The sequence below is a fragment of the Populus euphratica genome, unplaced genomic scaffold (genome assembly GCF_000495115.2).
Source record: "Populus euphratica unplaced genomic scaffold, PopEup_1.0 scaffold317.1, whole genome shotgun sequence".
Taxonomy (NCBI): Eukaryota; Viridiplantae; Streptophyta; class Magnoliopsida; order Malpighiales; family Salicaceae; genus Populus; species Populus euphratica.
The window spans coordinates 317565-338846 of NW_011499952.1; the positions used below are offsets into that span (position 1 = coordinate 317565).

Below are 21282 nucleotides of genomic sequence, written 5' to 3' on the forward strand. Positions count from 1 at the left end.
CTTCTCCAAGAATGATTTGAATAAATGTTAAGTTTATGAGTTGAAGATTAGAAATAAAATATATTACTTCAACTACATGGTATAATAGTTAGGCCTTAGTCAAAACAATTTAAATTCGAGGCACGGATTAATTTTAGAAACAAGGCGGGCATTTTCAAGAAGCTCGGCGGCCTACAGGACGGCCAGGTTCTCTCGGTTTTTAGTTCGAAGAGATCGAAGCAGTATGGCATGGGCTCCGTCGGTATTCCGATGAGTTTTTATTACTAGGCGGAAGATGACTGGTTATTTCGTGAAATACTCTATTAACTATCAATCATTTAATTTCTTTTCCCCATACATTTTTAAAGTATTAATTGATATTGAATGTTTTCGCTTTAAAATGATTTTAAGAAACTTTTATGTTAACTTGTTGCATTAAAAAATGATTTTTTTAATTATTAATTCTAGAATTCCAATTAACTTAGCTAAAATTTGCAATCATTAAAGTTAAAAATAAAAATAAAAACTCAACTTGAAAATATAGTTTAAGAACTACATGTATCAAAATAATTAAGCCTCCATGTAGTAATGCAATTGAAACTATATTTTTAAAAATTTTAATTTTTTTAAAAAATATTTTTTTATGTTTTTATGTTTTTAGATTATTGTGATGTTATGATCTTAAAAATAATTTTTAAAAATAAAAAAATTATTTTAATATATTTTTAAATAAAAAATTAAATTATAACTAGTAACACAGTACCCTGGACTTCATTATTTTAATTAATTACAGCAGTGAGAGAATCCATAACTTGATTACGTGCATGGGTGCACATACATCACACCAAACGGATGCCTGCCTCCATCAAGGTCCGGAAGATGAACTATTCTCTCCAGGGAATTAGTGCACATATTACATGTGATAGAGAAATCTTCAAGATGCATGCATGCATCAAGTCTGGATTAAGTACCATTCAAGATAAATGACAGCATTGTTTTATGTTTCTTTGAAATAGTACTGATGGATGTCATTTTTTTTATGTTTATAAATAACAACATTAAGTTATTGAGATTTTAATTAAAAAAAAACAGGTATTTTAATTCAGGTTAATATTTTATAGTGTGAGTTTTAATTCAAACAAGTTTTCATATTTATTTTAATTAATATATATATACATACACACACTAAATTCAATCACATTTTCTGTCATATTTGCTTTAAAAGTTGTTTGTTTTTGTATTTTAAAGATGTATTTATCTTGAAACAACATTATATTGATGTACTTTTTTAAATAATTTTGAAGTGTTGTTGTTAAAAACAAAAATAAATATTTGAATTATTTCAAGTGAAAAATATTTTGCATTATAATTTCAGATCCAATGTTATTGGTAAAGCCAAACATAGCTTGATAACAAGACCCAATGCTATTAAGTGTGGCTCCATAACTTGATCTAAAAATATTGAGTTTGACTCAAGAATATTGAGTTTGACTTAACCATCATATTCAAGATATTTAAAATATTTTTTATATTTATTTTATATTAAAAAAGTTATTATTGATCAACGCACTGATGAATATCCTATAATGGATGATAATTTGTGAATATTGTTAACGAAAATTTTAAAAAAGTTAATGTTCAGATTAAGGGTGTGTTTTGTATTACGGTTGTTGTTGTGGTTGTGATTTTAAAAAAGTTATTTTATAAAAAGTATTTTTGGTTTGAAAAAATATATATTTGGTTGAAATTAAAAAAATATATATTGTTAACAGAAATTAAAAAAAATTAATGTTCAGACTAAGGGTGTGTTTGGCATTGCGGTTGCTCTTGTAGTTGTGGTTTTAAAAAAATTGTTTTATAAAAAGTACTTTTGATTTGAAAAAATATATGTTTGTTTAAAATTGTGGTTGAAATTGAGGTTGAACAAAAAATAATTTAATAAGTTTGGTTAAAAAAATACTTTTCAAATTGAGGTTATAAAATAATTAAAAAAATATTTTTAATTTAAATATTATAGATTTAACTACTATTATTACATCATGAAATAAATAATATTGATATCAAATATTTTTTTATTATTCCATTAAACTATATGCTATGTCATCACATACGAAATCTATCCAACGATAACTATATTTTTCATGATTTCTTAAGCACGCAACAACAAAAACTGAATTTTTTGTTACGTCATCAAGCGATCTCCTTCTAATTTTTTCCATAAACCACAATTAAAATAAAAATAAAAACTGAATTTTTATCAATTGAATCGGACTTGCAAGAATATAATTGGAATTGGAATCAAATTGCACAAATAGTACGTCATCATGCTATATCCTTATAATTTATGTAGTGTTGTTAAATAATATTAAATACTAGTTTTTTAATTAAAACTCAATTTTAAAAAATTATAATTTTATTACATACAAAATTCCTTTTACAAAAACGATAATTTTCATGATTTTTTTAATATATAATAAAATTAGGTAAATTATTTTTAGGAATAAAATTAAGATTACAATACAAGTAAATTTAATTTACCTTAAATTATTTTAAAAATAAATTATTAATCACGTCCACAAGAATAGTGTAAATAAAACTATACTAATATTTTTTAAAAAAACTAAATTTTTCTTGATTTTTTTTTTAAAATACTTATTTAAATTTAATAAATAATACACTATAAAGTGAAGCCATGCTCCATCATTACAGTTTTGTTTTTTAGGAGAAGCAGTCGAATGCTCCTTTTTTTAAACCTCTGTTTAATTTTAATTTTTAATAGGTACTACAAGTTAAAAAGTATTTTTTTTCTTATTAAATAAAAATATCTGTATCTGCGGGTCAACCTTACCCACAGCCACGTTACCAGACAGTACCTAAACTGTCATGGCTGTCGCAGGATAGTAGAGTTAAATGCCATGGTTTTCAGACCATCTACGTTACCACTCTATACCGACCTCACTGTCCTTATCTGCCTCTCCATTAAATTTCATTAAATAATCTGCTTTCCTTCTACCTGCTTTCGCCTCCCCCTATATCTCCCATTTGATTTTCCTCACTCTCCCTATCCTCTGTTTTTCACTTTGGTTTTTTTATTTTTTAATTTCACTCTTTTTTCAAAAAAAAAAAGAAGAATTTATTAGCTATTAATTTGAATCTAAAAAAGTGCAATTGTGCAAAATAAAAGATTAAAAATTAAATTAAAAATTAATAAAAAATAACTATTCCAATCTACATAGAGTTAACAGTAAATAAGTGCATGATAAAATGACTATCCCTTTTACTTTCTTCTAATTCTAAAAAATAAAATTCTCTGAAAAACCTATATGCGGCTTGGATTTAACATGTTTTTTTACTTTGTTATTGTCTTCTAACAAAATGAGAATTATTTAATATTAGGAGTGAATATGAATTATGAAAGCAACAAAAATAATGATAGTTATCATTAGAATTTAGGCTGACGTTTGAGGAAGAAAAGGGGGAAATCAGATTGAAAATTAAGGAGAAAGATTTTACTTAAAAAGCATAGAAAATAAAGGATGTGCCAACAGCATTTAATTTCCTTTAAATTGATATGATGTTAAGCTATCCAGGCGGACAAGTTATCAAACCCGATATATCATATATATATACACATGCATGCACTCATATACCATGAACAATTTCACCTCCCACATGTTATGGAAATGGAGTTACAAGCTGTTTTCCTGGTAGCAGTGAGTTGTCTGGGTTTTGTTTCTCTTTGCAAGCATATCTTCTGTTTTCTCAGGTGGCTATGGGTCATGTTCTTGAGACCACCAAAGAATTTGCAGGAGTATGGCTCTTGGGCTATAATCACTGGCCCCACCGACGGGATAGGGAAAGCCCTTGCTTTCGAGCTAGCATCGAAGGGTCTTAACCTTGTTCTTGTTGGTCGAAACCCTTCAAAACTTGAAGCTACATCAAATGAAATACGGGCAAGATTTGGTGATCAGCAAGTAGACATAAAAAACGTTGTGGTTGACTTTGCAACATGTAGCGGACAGGAGATATCAAAGGCAATAGAGGGAAGTATTAAAGAGTTAGATGTTGGTGTTTTGATAAACAATGCTGGAGTTTCATGCCCTAAGGCTAGGTTCTTTCATGAGGTTGACTGGAAGATGACGGAGAGTCTTATCAAGGTGAATTCAGAGGCAGCAACTTGGGTCACTAGGGCAGTGCTTCCTGCCATGTTAAAGAAGAAAAAAGGTGCAATAGTGAATATGGGCTCTGGCTCCGTCGCCGTCCTTCCTTCATTCCCATTGTTCGCCATTTATGCCTCAACCAAAGCGTATGTTTATGTGTTTCTTAAATTATTTCTTCTTTTTTCTCTCTATTTTTTGAAAGGAATAAATTATCCAAAAAACTATATATATTAACTATAGAAATCATTTTAAAAACCCAATTTAATAGTCGGAAAAAGAAAACTTAGACGTTTAACTTGGTTATAATTAAATTGTACGAGTAGAATTGTGTGGAAGCAATCATCAATTTATTATAAGACTAGCAAGATGACATAAATTTATCAAGGTTTGGTGAAAAATCAGCCTGCCTAACTCCGCAAACTAAACAGAAAGCTCCGTCTTCACTTGGGAAAGTCTGTTGTGTTAGTTTCCCTTTCAAGATTTCTTTTATATACACTATAGACACACACACACATACTCTCTCATAAATCTACACTTCACTTTCTATCGAAGTATATTGAGTCCTTTTTAGTGAAATTCTTAGATTTTCAACTCACCAAACTCAAATTTATATTTGTCTCCAAAAAATGGAATGAAGTCAAATGTCAGAAAGGTTTCGAATGTGGAAACTAGGGCTTAGACTGTCATATACAAGCTGGAACTACCACTGAGAAAAAAATGAAACAAATCTTGAAGTGCTAATATGTCCTACAACGAGGTCATCAATAATTAGGAATTAATGGTCTGTAATTTCAAGAAATATATGTCTCTGGAAGCATTTTTCTCAGTAAAATCCATTTGACGTGTAGCATTTTCAACTAACATATATAGGTACCTTGGGATGTTTTCAAGATGCATCGATTTGGAGTATAAGCATCATGGAATTGACATTCAGTGCCAGGTAATTTAGCTATTCCATATCCCATTATATCAATGCGTACCAATGCAAGTGTAGAATTAATCCAGATTACGTTTCTGCTGTTAATATTCTGTGAGCCGTCAGGTACCACTTTTTGTGGCAACAAAGATGACGAAGTTAAAAAAATCTCTTTTCTTGGTTGCATCACCGGAAATGTACGCCAAAGCAAGCATAAGATGCATTGGCTATGAGCATCTGAGCATGCCACTTTGCTCGCACTCTGTGCAAAGGTTTATCTTAGATGCATTGCCTAATGTACTACTAGATTGGTGCACCTCCCATTTTTTCCTTGGGCTTCGCCGGAAGAGATTGGAGAAGGAATCCTTGAGAGCTAAGGGTCGAGCAGCAGCACAAACTTATTGAATTATACATGGATACTGCAAGGGGTTTTTGAAATAATAAATGTCAGGTGTTCGGTACTATAATATTGCTGAGCTAGACTCATTTCGGTACTATAATATTGCTGTGGTAGACTCATTTCGAAATTAAAAAGATCATGTCATATGTGGTTCAAGGGTTAATTCCACGAAAGCCATCAATCACAAGCAACTTGCAAAAAGCAAGAAACTTGAATTAGAATTTAGTTGATTTCATGCATACATGCCATTTTCTTCGTTTGGTTCAAGGGTTAATTCCACGAAAGCCATCAATCACAAGCAACTTGCAAAAAGCAAGAAACTTGAATTAGAATTTAGTTGATTTCATGCATACATGCCATTTTCTTTGTTTGTAGCTGATGAGAAGAGGACTAAATCGACCATTACTTGAAAGTTATGGGGCTAAATTGTTACCACTAAACAGAGGAGGGCACCAAGATTTAAGTGGATGGAAAGGCACCCGAAACGCCCTTCTCCGTAATGGAGAGGCCTCTAGGCTCTCTACCCCTTCGCCCAAGGCTAATTGCCTTTCAAAACAATGAAGGTTGGGAACTTGTAGCTATTAGTGGCTGTTTGATAATTTAACTGTGGGTGAACCTCACTCGTAATGATACATATCAATGTTTAGTAAAGAAAAAATGTGAATTTTTATGATAGGATCCACTAACTTTACAGCCATATTTCTCATGAAGATTTCTAATGATAAGTGGGGTATAGTTTTATTGTTCAGTGATTCACTGGGATTATATTTCATTGTCGTACTGTTCACATGAACAGTTATTTTTTAAAAAAATTTAGTGTAATTAATTGATTTTATTTATACTGTTCATGTAAATATAAATAATAATTTTTTAAAGAAAATAATTTAAAATGAATTAAATTTATTAATATTATAATCTTAATTTTATTCCTGATAATATTTTACTTAATTTTTTAGTTCTTGTGGGATATATTTTATACGTAATAAAATTGTAAATAGTTTAATAAAATAATAAAAAAAATTAATATAAAATATGATTTATTTCATGATATAATAGCAATAGTTAAATCTACAATATTTAAATTAAAAATTATTAATATTAATATATATATATATATTTAAATTATTTTATAATCTCAATTTCAAAAACATTCTTAACCAAACACATTAAATTATTTTTTATTTAACCTTAATTTCAACAACAATTTTAACCAAATATATATTTTTTTAATTTAATTTTATCTAAAAATATTTTTTTAAAAACCACAACTACAACAATTAATACCAAAAATGCTCCAAGGTTGTCTACCTACCTTAATTTTATCGTTAAAGAAAAAAAAAAAAAAGAACTCAAGACTTTGTAGCAAAGTGATTTTATTGCTAAAATTGCAGGGAGACAGACCTCTACCTGTAGGGCAAGTAATGATGCCTTAAGATTTCCAATCCAAAAGCTGGACGTGCTCGAGAGGTTGTTTACCTACCGAGCTTGCCCAAATGGTTATCTAACTAATATTTTATTCTTAGGAAGTTAGTCTGATTCGAATAGATGTTAGGGTTCATCCAGCCAAGGTAATTGATTGAGTGAATTAGTCACTTTGTTTGCTGTAAAATTATTTATTTTTAGAAAATAGTTTTTTATTGGAAAATGATTTTTTAAATAAATAATTTTTTTTAATATTTAGTAATATCATGAAAACTAAATTGAAAAATATTTTCTAACATTTAATTATGTTATAAAAAAGAAATTAAAAAAGTTATTTTTCTATTTAACTAATATTTTAATATTTTATTCTTAGAAATTTAGTCTTATTCGAATAGTTATTAGGGTTAATCCAGTACAGGGAAATTGATTGAGTGAATTAGCTATTGTTTTGAGAAAAAAATCAATTTAAATTTTATTTGTTAACCTATTAGATCAATTAAATTAAATCACATCTATTTTAAATTGATTTATTTTACACTCAGTCTGATCTTAAAAGATGAATCTCGGGTTCCAAATTGACAGAATACACACATTTGAATATGAATAATTCAAAAATAAACCTAGTTTAATATGAAAAAAATTAATAGTCTTCAAAGAATCATTAAATTTTGTTTTTGGGTTCGAAAAAATCATTAAATTTATGTTTCTTAGTGTTGCCCCATGATTTAAGAGCCAAGTAAAAAAAAAAAAAAACAAATCTAGCCCTATTAACAATATATTTATAATTCTAAACTAAAAGGTAGAAAAAAAATAATGAGATTTTACCCCTCTAGAATAATTTTCATAATTTGACTGCTTTTATTTTATTTTATTTTCTAGCTATCCCACTGTAAATAATTGTAAATATTTAACAAATTACATCCAAACTTAAGTTATAAATTTTTTGGGTTGCATATAGCAATCACTTGCATGAAATATGATGGTTATTGTATAACATATTTTATATTTGAAAATATATTAAAATAATATTTTTTATTTGAATATATTGAAAAATTATTCATTTTCTTGGACCTATAAAATACATTTTTCAAAAAATATGGTTTTAATCCAAAACAAAAATATTGAATAGTTGAATATCATCTAAATCCTTTCCATATCAACCAGTTTAGTCAATAATACGGTGGGGATTTGAGCTCGGAGGGTATGCCAGTTTGATAATCATCCAAATCCATATTGCATAGTTGAATATCTGGCCGTTACCATTGCCTTAATTCCTGGTCTCTTTTCTTTTGCTTTGGGATTTAATTTCGAAGTTCAAGTGTGGAATTTTACTCTTGAGACTTTTAAAGAACCTCATGTCCGTACTGCTGGACCTATATTTTATTTTTCATGATATATACCCAAAATTCATCAGACGAATCCAAAATAAGTAAATACATAACATTTTTAGAATAATTGGAGGTATTTTATAAGAAATGCTTTCATAAATGTACATGATATCTCATGGATGCTTCATCCGTCCAATTTCAATTGGTATATATTCTCACTATTTAAGATATTTAATACTTTTTAATAGTCTGTGTATGCTTTAATTTACAATATCTAATATAATAATGCTACATATGGACGATAATTGGTGAATATTGTTGACGGAAATTAACAAAAAAAAAAAAAAACAAGACTTTCATATTCTTATTATAAATGTTATTCAGAATCTCAGACTAAATTGTCATGGTGGTCGCCGGATAGCTATATAGAGTTCTAAACACTGTAGGGGAGGGTGTGGTTGTTTTTTTTTTAAAAAAAAATGAGATATATTATTATTAATATTGAAGAAAAATCATAATTTTTTTAAAAAAGATTAAAAAATGCAAGAATTTAGGCAGAGAAGTTAATATTATTATTAATATTATAAATATTATTAAATTAATTAAAATTATTAAAATTAAAATAAATATTACTACTATAAAAAAATATATAGATTTAATTTTAAGGTAAAATCAATTATTATTATTATTATTATTATTATTATTAATTTGGGTCAAGGATCCCCTTTCAGACCCAAAAAAAGGAGGGCTAGAAAGAGACGTCAAACCCAAGTTACTTGGGTGTCGCAAGGACGCAAAACTCAAGGCTCTAGGGTTCGTCGTCCAAACCTAAGGTTGCTGGTCCAATGTCAAAACTCCAATGCAATGCATTCATGTGCGAACCAAGGCTAATGAATCTGTGATATTGCCCAATTCTCTTAGGTCCAGTGTTAGGACCTAAGGCTAACAAATCTTGTGTAGCATCCAATTATCTTAGGTCCTACATCCTAACCCAATTCTCTTGAGTACTGCGTCTAGACCCAAATCTATTTGACCCTGTATCCGGACTCATTGACAGGGGATCTAACATCATGACTAAATTCTCTTAAATTCAACGTTGGGATCTAATTCTCACAATCCTAGTGTGCGGAGCCAAGGTTATTAGGTCTCATATCTAGACATATAGGTAATGCCTTTGTGTTTGGAACAAGGCTAATGGTTTCGTGTCAGGACCCATCTTGGATCCATTGTTAGACCCAAAATTAATGGGTCTTGCATCCAAACCTATTTGTAATAGGTCCAATGTCAGGATCTAATTCTCTTGAGTTTGATGTTGAGATCCAATTATCACAGTTTCGGTGTCAGAACCCAAGGCTAATAGGTCTTGGGTCCAGCTTCAAGACTCAAGGCTAATAGGTCAGGTGTTTGGACTCAATTTTCTTAGGTCTGGCATCGGGACTCAATACTAATGGGTCTCGCATCAAGATTCTAAGAGTAATGGATCGTGTGTTAGGATCCAATTTTCTTGGATTCGGTGTCAAGACCCAAGTTCTTGGTTTATAGGTTTCTAAATATTATTATTTGTATTATAAATATTCTTATTTTTCTATAATTAAAAGTATTAATTTAAAAAATAGTATTATTTTTTATTATAATCAATAGCATTAATATTTAAAATATTATTATTTGTATTATTATCATTATCATCATCACCATCATCGCTAATAAATTTAAAAAATATTATTATTACTATAAAAGAAAAACTATTATTTTTTTTTTAAATAAAATATATAAAAATTTAAATAAATTAATTAAATATTATTATTAATATTACAAATATTATTGTTGGGTCTAATATTACAACTAGACTCCATCGTGACATATCACAGTACACATGATACTTAAATACTAAATGCTTGGCCCGCGCTACACTGCGAGTCACTTATTTTTGTATAAAAAAATTACAAAAAAGCTAAAATTTAAGAGTTTTAGGTTTTTTTGCAAACCTATACCCAAGAATATTGGGTATGGCTGCAATGCTTCACCAAGAGTAATATTTATAATACTAATTATATTAATAATATTAAAATTGCATGACTAAATTTTAAATGAGTTTGGCTACAACACTAGACCCAAAAACCTTAAAATGTAATAAAAAAATAGAAAAAAAATTAATATTATATAATGAAATTAAACAAAAAATATTAATTAAAAAGAAAAACATAATAAAGCAACTAACTATTTCAATAAATAATGCTTTGCGAGGAGGGGCATAACAACATCTCCTCATGAGATCATAATAATTTGATGAAAAGTAAACAAAACAAATCATAAATTTTAATTCTTAATCAAATTAATATTAAAAGATGAAATTAGAAGAAAAAAACTAGTTAAGAAAAAGAAAAAAATAAATTAATTGGTTTAACCCACCAAACCAAGTTAACCCATCAAACTTGGGATCTATATCATGAGTGTGTGATAACTAAATAGAAAAAAATAAAAAAAATATTAATTAAAAAACATCACAAATAAAACAATAGGAAAAAACCTATAACTAAAAGATATCTACCTTTCACTGTGAATTTGCACAGTGCAATCCACAATGAAAGGTATTTCTTTTGGTTATAGTTACAATGTTAAAAGATAAAATTAGAAGAAAAAAACTAATAAAAAAAAGACAAAAATTTGAATCAACTGGATTAACCTGTCAAATCAGGTTAACCTATCAAACTTGAGATTCATGTCATGAGAATGTGATAATGAAATAGAAATTTTTTTTAATATTAATGAACTAAATTAAACAAAAAAGTTAATGAAAAAGAAAAAACACAGAAGAAAAACCTATAGGAAGAAAAAAATTAATGAAGAAAAAGACAAAAAATCTAAATTAACTAGGTTAACTCATCAAATCTAAGATTCGTGTCATGAAAGCTTGATAACTAAATAAAAAAAAATTAATATCAACAAACTAAATAAAAAAATAATTCAAAAGGGGAAAAACATATAAGAAGAAAAAAACTAATGAAGAAAAAAAATTGAATTAACTGAGTCAACTCATTAAACAAAAAATATATATCATAAAAATCTGATAACTAAATAGAAAAAAATTAAAATTAACAAATTAAATTAAAAAGAAAGAAAAAGAAGGCATTAACCTTTTAATCGTGGATTGCACGTAAAAGACATAAAAAGAAAAAAAAACTAAAGACATTAACTTTTTCACTATGGATTGCATATAATATTAAAAGATGAAATTGGAAGAAAAAACCTAATGAAGAAAAAGAAAAAAAATTGAATCAACTAGGTTAATCCATCAAACCAGATTAACCCGTCAAATCTGGGATCCATATCATAAATGTCTGATAATTAAATAAAAAAATTTAATATTAAGAAACTAAAGTAAAAAAAAAAACAAAGAAACAAAAAAAAACTAAAGGTATCAACTTTTTTTACTATGGATTGCACTATGCAATCCACAATAAAAAAAAATAAGAAGGATCAAAAATGAAAAAAAAAAAAACAAAAGCATACGCCATAGGTTAATTTTTTTTCTTGCATAAAAAATATCAAAAATAGCTAAGATCTAAGAGTATTAGATCTTTCTGTAAAAATATACCTAAAAACCTTGGGTTTAGCTGCAAAACTTGATCCAAGAGTAATATTTACAATATTAATAATAATTTTAAACTTACATTACTCAAGTTTAAGTGAGTCTGGTTGCAACATCAGATCCAAGAGCCCTGGATGTGGATCCGGTTGTAAGGTCGTATTATAAAAGTGTGATAATTAAATAGATTAATTAAAACAAAAAAATAAAGAAAAACCTACATGAAGAAAAAGAAAAAAAAATTGAATTAACTGGGTTAACCCTTCAAACCTCGGATTCGTGTCATAAAAGTCTGATAACTAAATAGAAAAAAAATTGACGGGTTAACCCATAATTAACTGGGTTAACCCGTTAAACTCGGGATACGTTTCTTGAAAATTTGATAATTAAATAGAAAGAAATTCAACGTTAACAAACTAAACTAAATGAAAACATTTAATTAAAACAAAAAAAGCAAAAAGAAAAAGTAATCCTAGGTTAACTCTTCAAACCAGGTTAAACCATCAAACCTGAGATCCATGTCATGAAAATTTGATAATTAAATAAAAAATTTAACATTAAAAAATTAATTAAAAGAAAAAAAAGAAAAAAATGAAAGGCATAAAAAAATGAGAAAAAAAAGCTCCAGGAATTAAAATATTAATATCATGAACATAAAAGGCGTGGGGAAAGTTATAGTATTTTTCCGATGCCTTTTAAAGTATTGAGTAGTTACATAACTCGCGCGAAGCCGCCAATCAATTTTTTTTGTATAAAAAATATCAAAAAAAATTAAGATCTAAAAGTATTAGATCTTTTTACAAAATTATACCCAAGAGTTTTAGGTTTGGCTGCAAAGTCTGATATAAGAGTAATATTTACAATATTAATAATAATATTAAACTTATATGACCTGGTATTCGTGTTATGAAAGTGTGATAACTAAATAGAAATTTTTTTTAATATTAATGAACTAATTTAAAAAAAAATTAATTAAAAAGAAAAGAGCAAAGAGCAAAAAACCTACAGGAAGAAAAAAACTAATGAAGAAAAAGAAAAAAATCTGAATCAATTGGATTAAACCATCAAACTTGTGATCCGTATCATGAAAGCCTAGTAATTAAACAAAAAACTTAATATTAAGAAACTATAGATAAAAATAAATAAATTAAAAGCATAAGGTTTTGTATTATGGACTGCACCGTGTAGTCCACAATAAAAGACTTAAAAAGAAATAGGAAAAGGAAAAAAAACAAAGGCATACATTATGAGTTAGTTTTTTTCTTGAATAAAAAATATCAAAAAAGGTTAAGATCTAAGAGTGTTAGGTCTTTCTATTACATAACTTAAGTTTAAGTGAGTCTGGTTGCAACACCGGACCCAAGAGCATTGGATGTGAATCTGGTTATAAGGTCGTATCATAAAAGTATGATAATTAAATAGATTAATTAAAAAAATTAAAAAAAAAACAATAGGAAAAAAACTAATGATGAAAAAGAAAAAAAATTAAATTAACTGGGTTAACATTTTAAACCAGATTAATCCATCAAACATGGGATGCAAGTCATAAAAGTTTGATAATTAAATAAAAAAATTAATGAGTTTACCCAGAATTAACTAGGTTAACTCGTCAAATCCAAGATACGTGTCATGAAAGTCTGATAATTAAATAAAAAAAAATAACATTAATAAATTAAACTAAACAAAAAAAATTAATTAAAAAAAAAATTAGGTTAACCAATCAAACCAAATTAATCCATTAAACCTGAGATCCATATCATGAAAATCTAATAATAAATTAAAAAATTAATATTAATAAACTAAATTAAATAAAAAAATTCATTAATTTTTTTTAAAAGGACAGCTACATATTTTTTAGGAAATGTTATAATATAATATAATATAATATAATAATAATATATTAATAATAAGAAAAGTTAAAAGATACGAGGAAAGATACAAAACTTTTCTCACGATTTTTAAAGTATTAATATAAGTGATAATTGGTGAATATTGTTAACGGATTTTTTTTTTAAAAAAAAAACTTTAATATTGTTATTATAACTGTTATTCAATCTAAACTGTCATGGCTGTCGCCGTATAGTAGTTAAATGCGGTGGTTTTCAGATCATCTACTTCACCACTCCATGGCCACCTCTCTGTCCTTCTCTATCTCTCCATCAAATTTCATTAAATAGTCCACTGTCCTTCTACCTGCTTTCGCCTAACATAGATCTCCCATTCGATTTTCCCAACTCTCCCTATCCTGTGCTTTCCTTGTAATCTTCACTTTCTATCCAAAAGTCTACACTATTAATATTAGCAGAAGCTTAGCTTTTCCCTTCTTCAAAGCATTTTTTAAGTGTTCCTCAAGACCCGCTTCTCAGATCCAAAACAAAAAGTAAAAGATGAGTCTCTGTTTCGTTGATGAACTCAAGTCTCAGCCTTCCTGGCTTCTTGTGCTCTTCACTCTGGGTTCTCTTTCATTTCTGAAGTTCCTTTTCGCTACTCTCAAATGGGTCTACGCTAGTTTCCTCAGACCTGCCAAGAATCTCAAGAAATACGGATCATGGGCTCTCGTTACTGGACCCACTGACGGTATTGGCAAAGGATTCGCTTTCCAATTGGCTCGAAAGGGTCTCAATCTAATCTTGGTGGGCAGAAATCCCGATAAACTCAAAGATGTGTCGACTTCAATTCAATCCAAATACAGTAATGTCCAAATCAAGAACGTTGTTGTTGATTTCAGTGGCGATATTGACGAGGGTGTTCAAAAGATTAAGGAGACTGTTGAAGGATTGGATGTTGGTATCTTGATTAATAATGTCGGGGTATCTTATCCTTATGCCAGGTTCTTTCATGAGGTTGACGAGGAGCTGTTGAAGCATTTGATTAAAGTGAATGTTGAAGGTACTACTAAAGTTACACAAGCTGTTCTGCCAGGGATGTTGAAGAGGAAGAAAGGTGCTATTGTTAATATTGGTTCTGGAGCTGCCATTGTAATCCCTTCTGATCCTCTTTATGCTGTTTATGCTGCTACTAAAGCGTAAGACCTTTTTTTTTTATGTCCTAGTGATTTACTTGTAAGGTTTTAATTCCTGGAGATTTGCAGTAGGTTCATGTTAGTTTATTTATTTATTTTGTGTATGTTATCAGGTACATCGATCAGTTCTCAAGGTGCCTTTATGTTGAATACAAGAAAAGTGGGATTGATGTGCAGTGTCAGGTACCGTGCTTCTTCATTCTACACTACTCTGTTACTTTCAATACTTATCCTGATCTTTATGTGATAGATTTAGTTTATGTTGATGTTCTGGTCAAACTGTGACTATGTCATAATGAGTTTGCTTATATGATTTTCGCATCTGGAATTTCGAATATAGATACAGTATTTGAGTAAACTTTCAACCATAGATGGTGGTGAGATTTTCTTTCTAGTTGCGTTAATCAGAGTTCTGCTCTTTATTAAAGGCAATGAGAAAAGTAATCTTTATCTGTATTTCGCCATTTAAAGTAATTATTAAACTCAGAAACATGAATTGATAGATAGGGAATAGCTGCATGTGCAGTGCGATAAGCTACTGGCCATGATTGGGAAATGATTTTATGTATGGTCTGTCGTTACCCCAACAGATGTTTTTTCAATAACAGAGGACACTCAATATAATAAATTATGATATGCTTATTAGAAATCTGGATAGGATGTATCTTATTTCTTCTGTGCAAGCAAGTGATTTATTCAGTCAGCAAGAAAGTTCATGACTGAATTTGCTAATATATTTTGTTAGGTAGAGGCTATCTTTCTTTCGTTTTCATAACAGATTTATTGATAAACACAGGAAGCTTTCGTGCACATAATGGTTTTAACAACTTTCTTCTGTCTCTAAGTGATAATTGGCCCTACCGAATCCTCAAGTGTTACAAACCTAAATAATTTACCTACCATAATCAGCATAAGATGAAGTGATGAACTTATACAGTTTTTAACAAGGCAATCTACTACAATCAATAAAGCCGTGGATATCACAGTGAGCATCATATGTGTTTGTGTTATATTTGGTGAAATGCACTATGACATGCTAATTGTATTTTTTATCCAATAATGCTCATCATCTTTTTCCTTCTTTTGGTTCTCTTACTCGTGTCTTTTTGAATTTCTCCCTCTATTCTACCCATTTGTCTGAATTGGCTAGTATGACTAGTGAGAGAAGCATAGATGATTTAGAGTTTTAGATGTGAGATGATACTAGAACTTGCTACTAATTGAATACATGTTTTATAACTTCAAGTTGGCAAGTGACAAGGTAAGGAAATATAAAGGCGATGTAACATTGACAGCTCCAGTGGGAAGAATCATAAACACTGAAGCATACAGAAAAACCCACACCTAAATGCTTGTTGGAGAAATTAACCAAATAGATGTCATTTAGGCAAGTAGTAAAATCAATGGTGCAGCTACCTCATATGCAACAGAGCTACTCGTCTAGCAAACCATTCCTGACTTTGATAACTGAGAAGGCTTTAGCTTTGAGTATTTGAATCACCAAGCCTTGCCTATCTGTTGTTTGTGAACTGTGTGTCCTTCTTCCTGATTATACCACTCATCTTGTAAATAGAAGTTTTTCCTTTTGTGCTTATCAAGAGAGATGGAGGTCCAACATCCTGAGTTTTAGTCCTTGATTTGCATAAATATCTTCATTTTTTAGTCTCTTGATTTGCATAAATATCTTCAGTATAATTGTCAGATCTTAGTCGACACAGGATGATGAACATGTTCTGCTTATTATCAGGTTTGGTTTGAGCATCAGAACTGTGTTGCCAGAGTGGATAACACACACACACACTTTTTTCCTTTGTTTCATGCTTCTTCGATCAACCAAGGGATTTCTTGATGCAGGTTCCCCTTTACGTTGCAACAAAGATGGCATCAATAAAGAGATCTTCCTTTTGGGTTCCTTCATCAGACAGTTATGCCCGAGCAGGTCTGCGTGCTATAGGCTATGAACCTCGCTGCACACCTTACTGGCCCCATTCCCTTCTTTGGGGTTTGATACAATTGTTGCCAGAATCAGCTGTTGATTCCTGGCGACTAGGTTTTTGCCTTAGGATTCGAAAGAGAGGACAGCTTAAAGATTCTAGAAAGAATGAATGAACAGTATCGTTCCACTTTGGTTTAGCCAGGGAGTTTGGTCTGTGGATTAAACTTTTAGGATGCTCGTTGTGTTCTTGTAATTGACCTTCTCCAAGACGTTCCTGTCATTTTCGTTTTCATGTTGCCTTTTGGTTATTATGAATGGACCATTGGTATGCCTTGATAATTTTACTAGTTAATAAAAGCATGAATGATTCAGCATGTAAAATTCCCAGTTGGTTTTCTCCCTTTTTCATTTATAACGAAGATCTCTTTCCCTCCGCCGTTTACACGCAGAAGTTGCAAAATAAATAAATATATATATATTCTTGGCTAGCATTAGGATCTTGATTTTATTAGGACAGGGTTCTCTTCATCTGAAACGAATCCGATATTCCTCCAGGTTTTCTCACCTGCATGAGAGCAGCCAATTTAATGCGGTCTAACTTGAAGCTTCCGCGCTTTCGTGCACACTATAGGAACAAACCCCAACAAGATGGGGGCAGACTTCATGTCTTCTTCTCCACAGCCGTGGGAAGATCCACGCATGTTTCATGTCATACCGCTCCACGGCCGTGGGCAGAAAAACAATGAACGACAAATGCAATGCCTTCGGCAAGATTGGAACAAGGAAAGCAATTCAAGGATTTAATCGAGTTTTCTTACAACTTACAGTAAAAAAGCTTAAATTACCTTCACAGTTATTATGATAATTCATGTTAACTAAATGCTCAAGTCTTGTTCTTTGAAGAAACAAAGTCATGGGAATTTAAGTTCAGAATCAAATCAACTATTCCAAGAGCACTAATCTATAAAACCGTTTATAAAATAAATAACATAAAAAAAATGAGAATTCAAGTGTAAAATTGAAAATGTTGGAGGTGATCCTTGATTGATTACTCTTCAATAATTAAACATCTTGTTGTTCAGTTCTCAATCTCTTTTCACTAAAGCAAGTCTTTGTATTAAAACTGTATATATTTTTATTTTTATACACTTAAAATAAGTGTCTTCTCAAAGTTTGGAATTATAGAATAAAGACATCTTGGACGTCTTATAATAACTAAATAGTAAAAAATGGTTACATAATAATTATTTAAAAAAACAAGAATCATATAATTACTAATCCCTTGTGAGGGTTTTTTTTCTTTCAAGTGAATGCATGTTTAGATTTTTATTAGATTGGTAGCTTGCCTGATGCAGCGAAGGCAGAAAAAGATTTAATAAAAAAAAAAGATTTAGAAGATGATTAGATTTTTAAATAAATAAAAGAAACTTGATAATTATATCTAATTTTGATTAATTTAATAATGTGATAAGATAATGAAGTAATAACAACAACAATTAAATAAAAAAAATTTCATAGGCAAAATTGAGCTACCACGTGAATCTCATTACCTAAATATAAGATGTGTTCACGTGAAATGTCTATCAAACATTTCATATTATAAGATTAGAATAATTCTATAAAAAAATAAATTGATAATAAATAAAAACAAAAATTAAAAAATAAATATAGATAAACTGAGAATTATCCTCGATTGATTACTCATCAATGGTTGAATATCTTGTTGTTCAGTTCCAACCTCTTTCCATTAGAGCAAGTTTTTGTGTTAAAACTGTATATATTTTTATTTTTATACACTTAAAATAAATGTCTTCTCAAAGTTTGGAGTTATACAATAAATACATCATTATACAATAAATACATCTTGGGTATCTTATAATAACTAAATATTAAAAATAGATTATTTAATATTTATTTTAAAAAAAGAATCATAGAGTTATTAATCCTTTATGAGGGTTTTTTTTTTTAAGTGAATGCATGTTTAAACTTTTACTACATTGGTCGCTCTCGTGATACAATGGATTGGACCAAAAAATATTTAACAAAAAATATTTAAGAGACAACCATGTTTTTAAATAAGTAAGAGAAATTCGATAACCAGGTTAAATCTTGATTAATTTAATGATACGATAAGAAAATGAGGTAATAACAACAACAATTAAATAAAACAAAATTGCCCTAAGCAAAGTTGGGCTACCATGTGAAACTCGTGACTTGAACATGAGATATGTTTATGTGACATGTTTATCAAGTGTCTCATGTTATGAGGTGGAGATAATTTAATAGAAAAAGAAATTAATGATAAATAAAAGCAAAATTAGAAAAATTAAAAGACAAGTATAGATCAAGATATTTAATATCGAAACACAACTCATTTATCTGATTATGCTTAATAAATTTTTTTATTAAAAATAATTTGTAATAGAAATTAACACACACATAAATTTATTGAACAAAATAAAAGGAAAAAAATAATATACAAGGCTACACATGTTAAAAATATTATAAAAAATAAAAAAAATGAATTTTTTAAAATGAATTTAACCTATATAAAAAAATTACATATAAATCATGCTAACCTTTTCAAAACTAAATACACCAAATATAATTAAAAAATAATCATTATTTAAAAAGGGCTAAATAAACCCAAAAAAATTACATATAAAGGGTATTAATTAAAATTTAAACTTAAAAAGATTAAAGAGGTATAAAATTTAAACTTAAAAAGATTAAAGAGATATTAATTAAAAAAAATAAAATAAAAAAATAAAGTCAGACACTATTAGGCCTGATAAGTTAGATTAAGCACCTAGCCCATAAAAAAATGATCCATGTAGGAGCCTTTAATTTTTTTAAGTAAATAGTGTGGACAAAATGTAATATGCCCTATTTCTTTTTTTTTTTTAAAAAGACAATGTATCGTTTGAATTACCTAGATTCAGTGGATGGAAAATAAGATTCATGTTTTTTTTTCATTTCAAAATTTATTTTCAACCTATTTTTGACCTAAAACACCTAGCAAAATACCTTATGAACTTTGTTAAATCAATTTATGGCATCCAAAAATGCAAAAAAAAAAAAGCCTTAAAATCTAAAATCAACCTAAAACCAAAAGTCTTTCCAAACTCAGATATGTATTTTTAAGGTAAAAAAAAATACACACCAGATTTAAGCTCCTCTCATCATATGAAGTGTAAAAATAAAATATTTTGAGGTGGAATTATCATTAATAGTAATTTTCTCTCTTTACACCATAAACCAGTAAGTTCTCCTCTTTTCTCCCATTAAAAATGGATTGGAATGTGCCTAATCAATCTTTGTCACTCTTGTTCTATTTGTTGCAACTTCCTCTTTTCTCTCTCAAATTTTCAATGATTGAAACGTGAAAAAATAAAAATGAATATAAAGTTCATAAACTTCAAAGACTAACTAAAAAATACATAAACTGAAACTTGATGAATCATAGTAAAGTTTTCCACTCCTTTTCAACATTGAGCTACTTTTTTTTTATTCATTTTTCTTTTAAATTTTTGTAACTATAATTTAAAATAGTTATTAAACCTAAATCGATTTAATGAACTGATCTGGTGAACTGTTGACTTATAGTTTGATTCAGGTCAAGTTTTCTTTCAAACTATTTTGAAAGTTCAAGTGGTTAATTTGACCAAATCTAGGTGAGATGCAATAAGGTCAATTTAAAAAAAAATAGTTTTTGTCCAAAATATATTGTTTAAGATTTTTTTAATTAAAGTGATATCCTTGTGTCATAAATTTGGGTTAATGTTCCAATTCATGAGTTAACTCATTAAACTCACAACCCAAACTTTGAGTTAGATTAGACCTTGGATCAAATCTAATAATTATAATTAAAAAAAAACTAAATTAACAAAACTACTAAAACCCATGGACAAAATATTATAGAAATGCCTTGATTCATTATGTCCTTCCAAAAAGACTAAATTATCTATCAAGGATGATATAGTCTTTTCACATGATTCATTGATCATCATGGAATCATTGATTATCATGGAATTGATTAGGGACAGCTTAGGCTTTTCATAGTTTTTAATAGTATGATTACTTAATTGTCTTTAAAAGCAAATGATTATTTAACTTGAGTCTAAAGATTTTTTGTTAATTCACTTTTCACAACATAATTAAAATGATTGTATTGCTTTTTAAATCAAAATTTCTTTAGCTTGCCTCTAGGAGCTTATTCGTATTTTCATATTGCTTTTTTGTGTGATAATCATATGGTTTCAAAGACAATGCGGTATTTTAATATATATAGGCTAGCAAGTGTATTGCACATGCCAATAAATAAAGCACCCCGCCATGTTCAAACAGCACATACAATAGTCAAAAATAACTTTCCTAGGTGTTTTTTGAATCAACACAATAGGGTCTACCTTTTGAGACAGCACAACAAGTGCTGCATAATTCTTTTTAGGTGGGAGTTTGCTGGCTTTTTTCTCTACTATCCTTGATTTTTTAGTCTCCCAAAACTTCATAACTAGGTGGGAGTTTGCTGGC

General features: G+C 28.8%; 2 protein-coding genes and 1 long non-coding RNA gene across 4 annotated transcripts; all 3 read left to right on the forward strand.

Moving 5' to 3' along the window:
• The first annotated feature begins 3407 nt into the window (after window positions 1-3407).
• LOC105138052 (very-long-chain 3-oxoacyl-CoA reductase 1-like) lies at window positions 3408-5528 on the forward strand. 2 transcript variants are annotated; one of them, XM_011044043.1, is made up of 3 exons: window positions 3408-4285; window positions 5010-5047; window positions 5165-5528. In XM_011044043.1, the coding sequence occupies exons 1-3, from the start codon at window positions 3612-3614 to the stop codon at window positions 5458-5460; spliced, it is 1008 nt and encodes a 335-aa protein (XP_011042345.1). In that variant the 5' UTR covers window positions 3408-3611; the 3' UTR covers window positions 5461-5528. The 2 variants fall into 2 exon arrangements, with proteins under 2 accessions (XP_011042345.1, XP_011042344.1); XM_011044042.1 differs by having other exon boundaries at window positions 3411-4285; window positions 5010-5079; window positions 5182-5528.
• A 5513-nt stretch (window positions 5529-11041) lies between these two features.
• LOC105138053 (uncharacterized) lies at window positions 11042-12356 on the forward strand. The gene is made up of 2 exons (XR_844710.1): window positions 11042-11079; window positions 12268-12356. It is a non-coding gene; the product is annotated as an uncharacterized LOC105138053 (long non-coding RNA).
• Window positions 12357-13849: 1493 nt separating this feature from the next.
• LOC105138054 (very-long-chain 3-oxoacyl-CoA reductase 1-like) lies at window positions 13850-17124 on the forward strand. Its single transcript, XM_011044044.1, has 3 exons — window positions 13850-14816; window positions 14927-14996; window positions 16668-17124. Exons 1-3 carry the CDS (start codon window positions 14179-14181, stop codon window positions 16920-16922), a joined length of 963 nt encoding a protein of 320 aa, XP_011042346.1. The 5' UTR covers window positions 13850-14178; the 3' UTR covers window positions 16923-17124.
• The last annotated feature ends 4158 nt before the right edge of the window (window positions 17125-21282 follow it).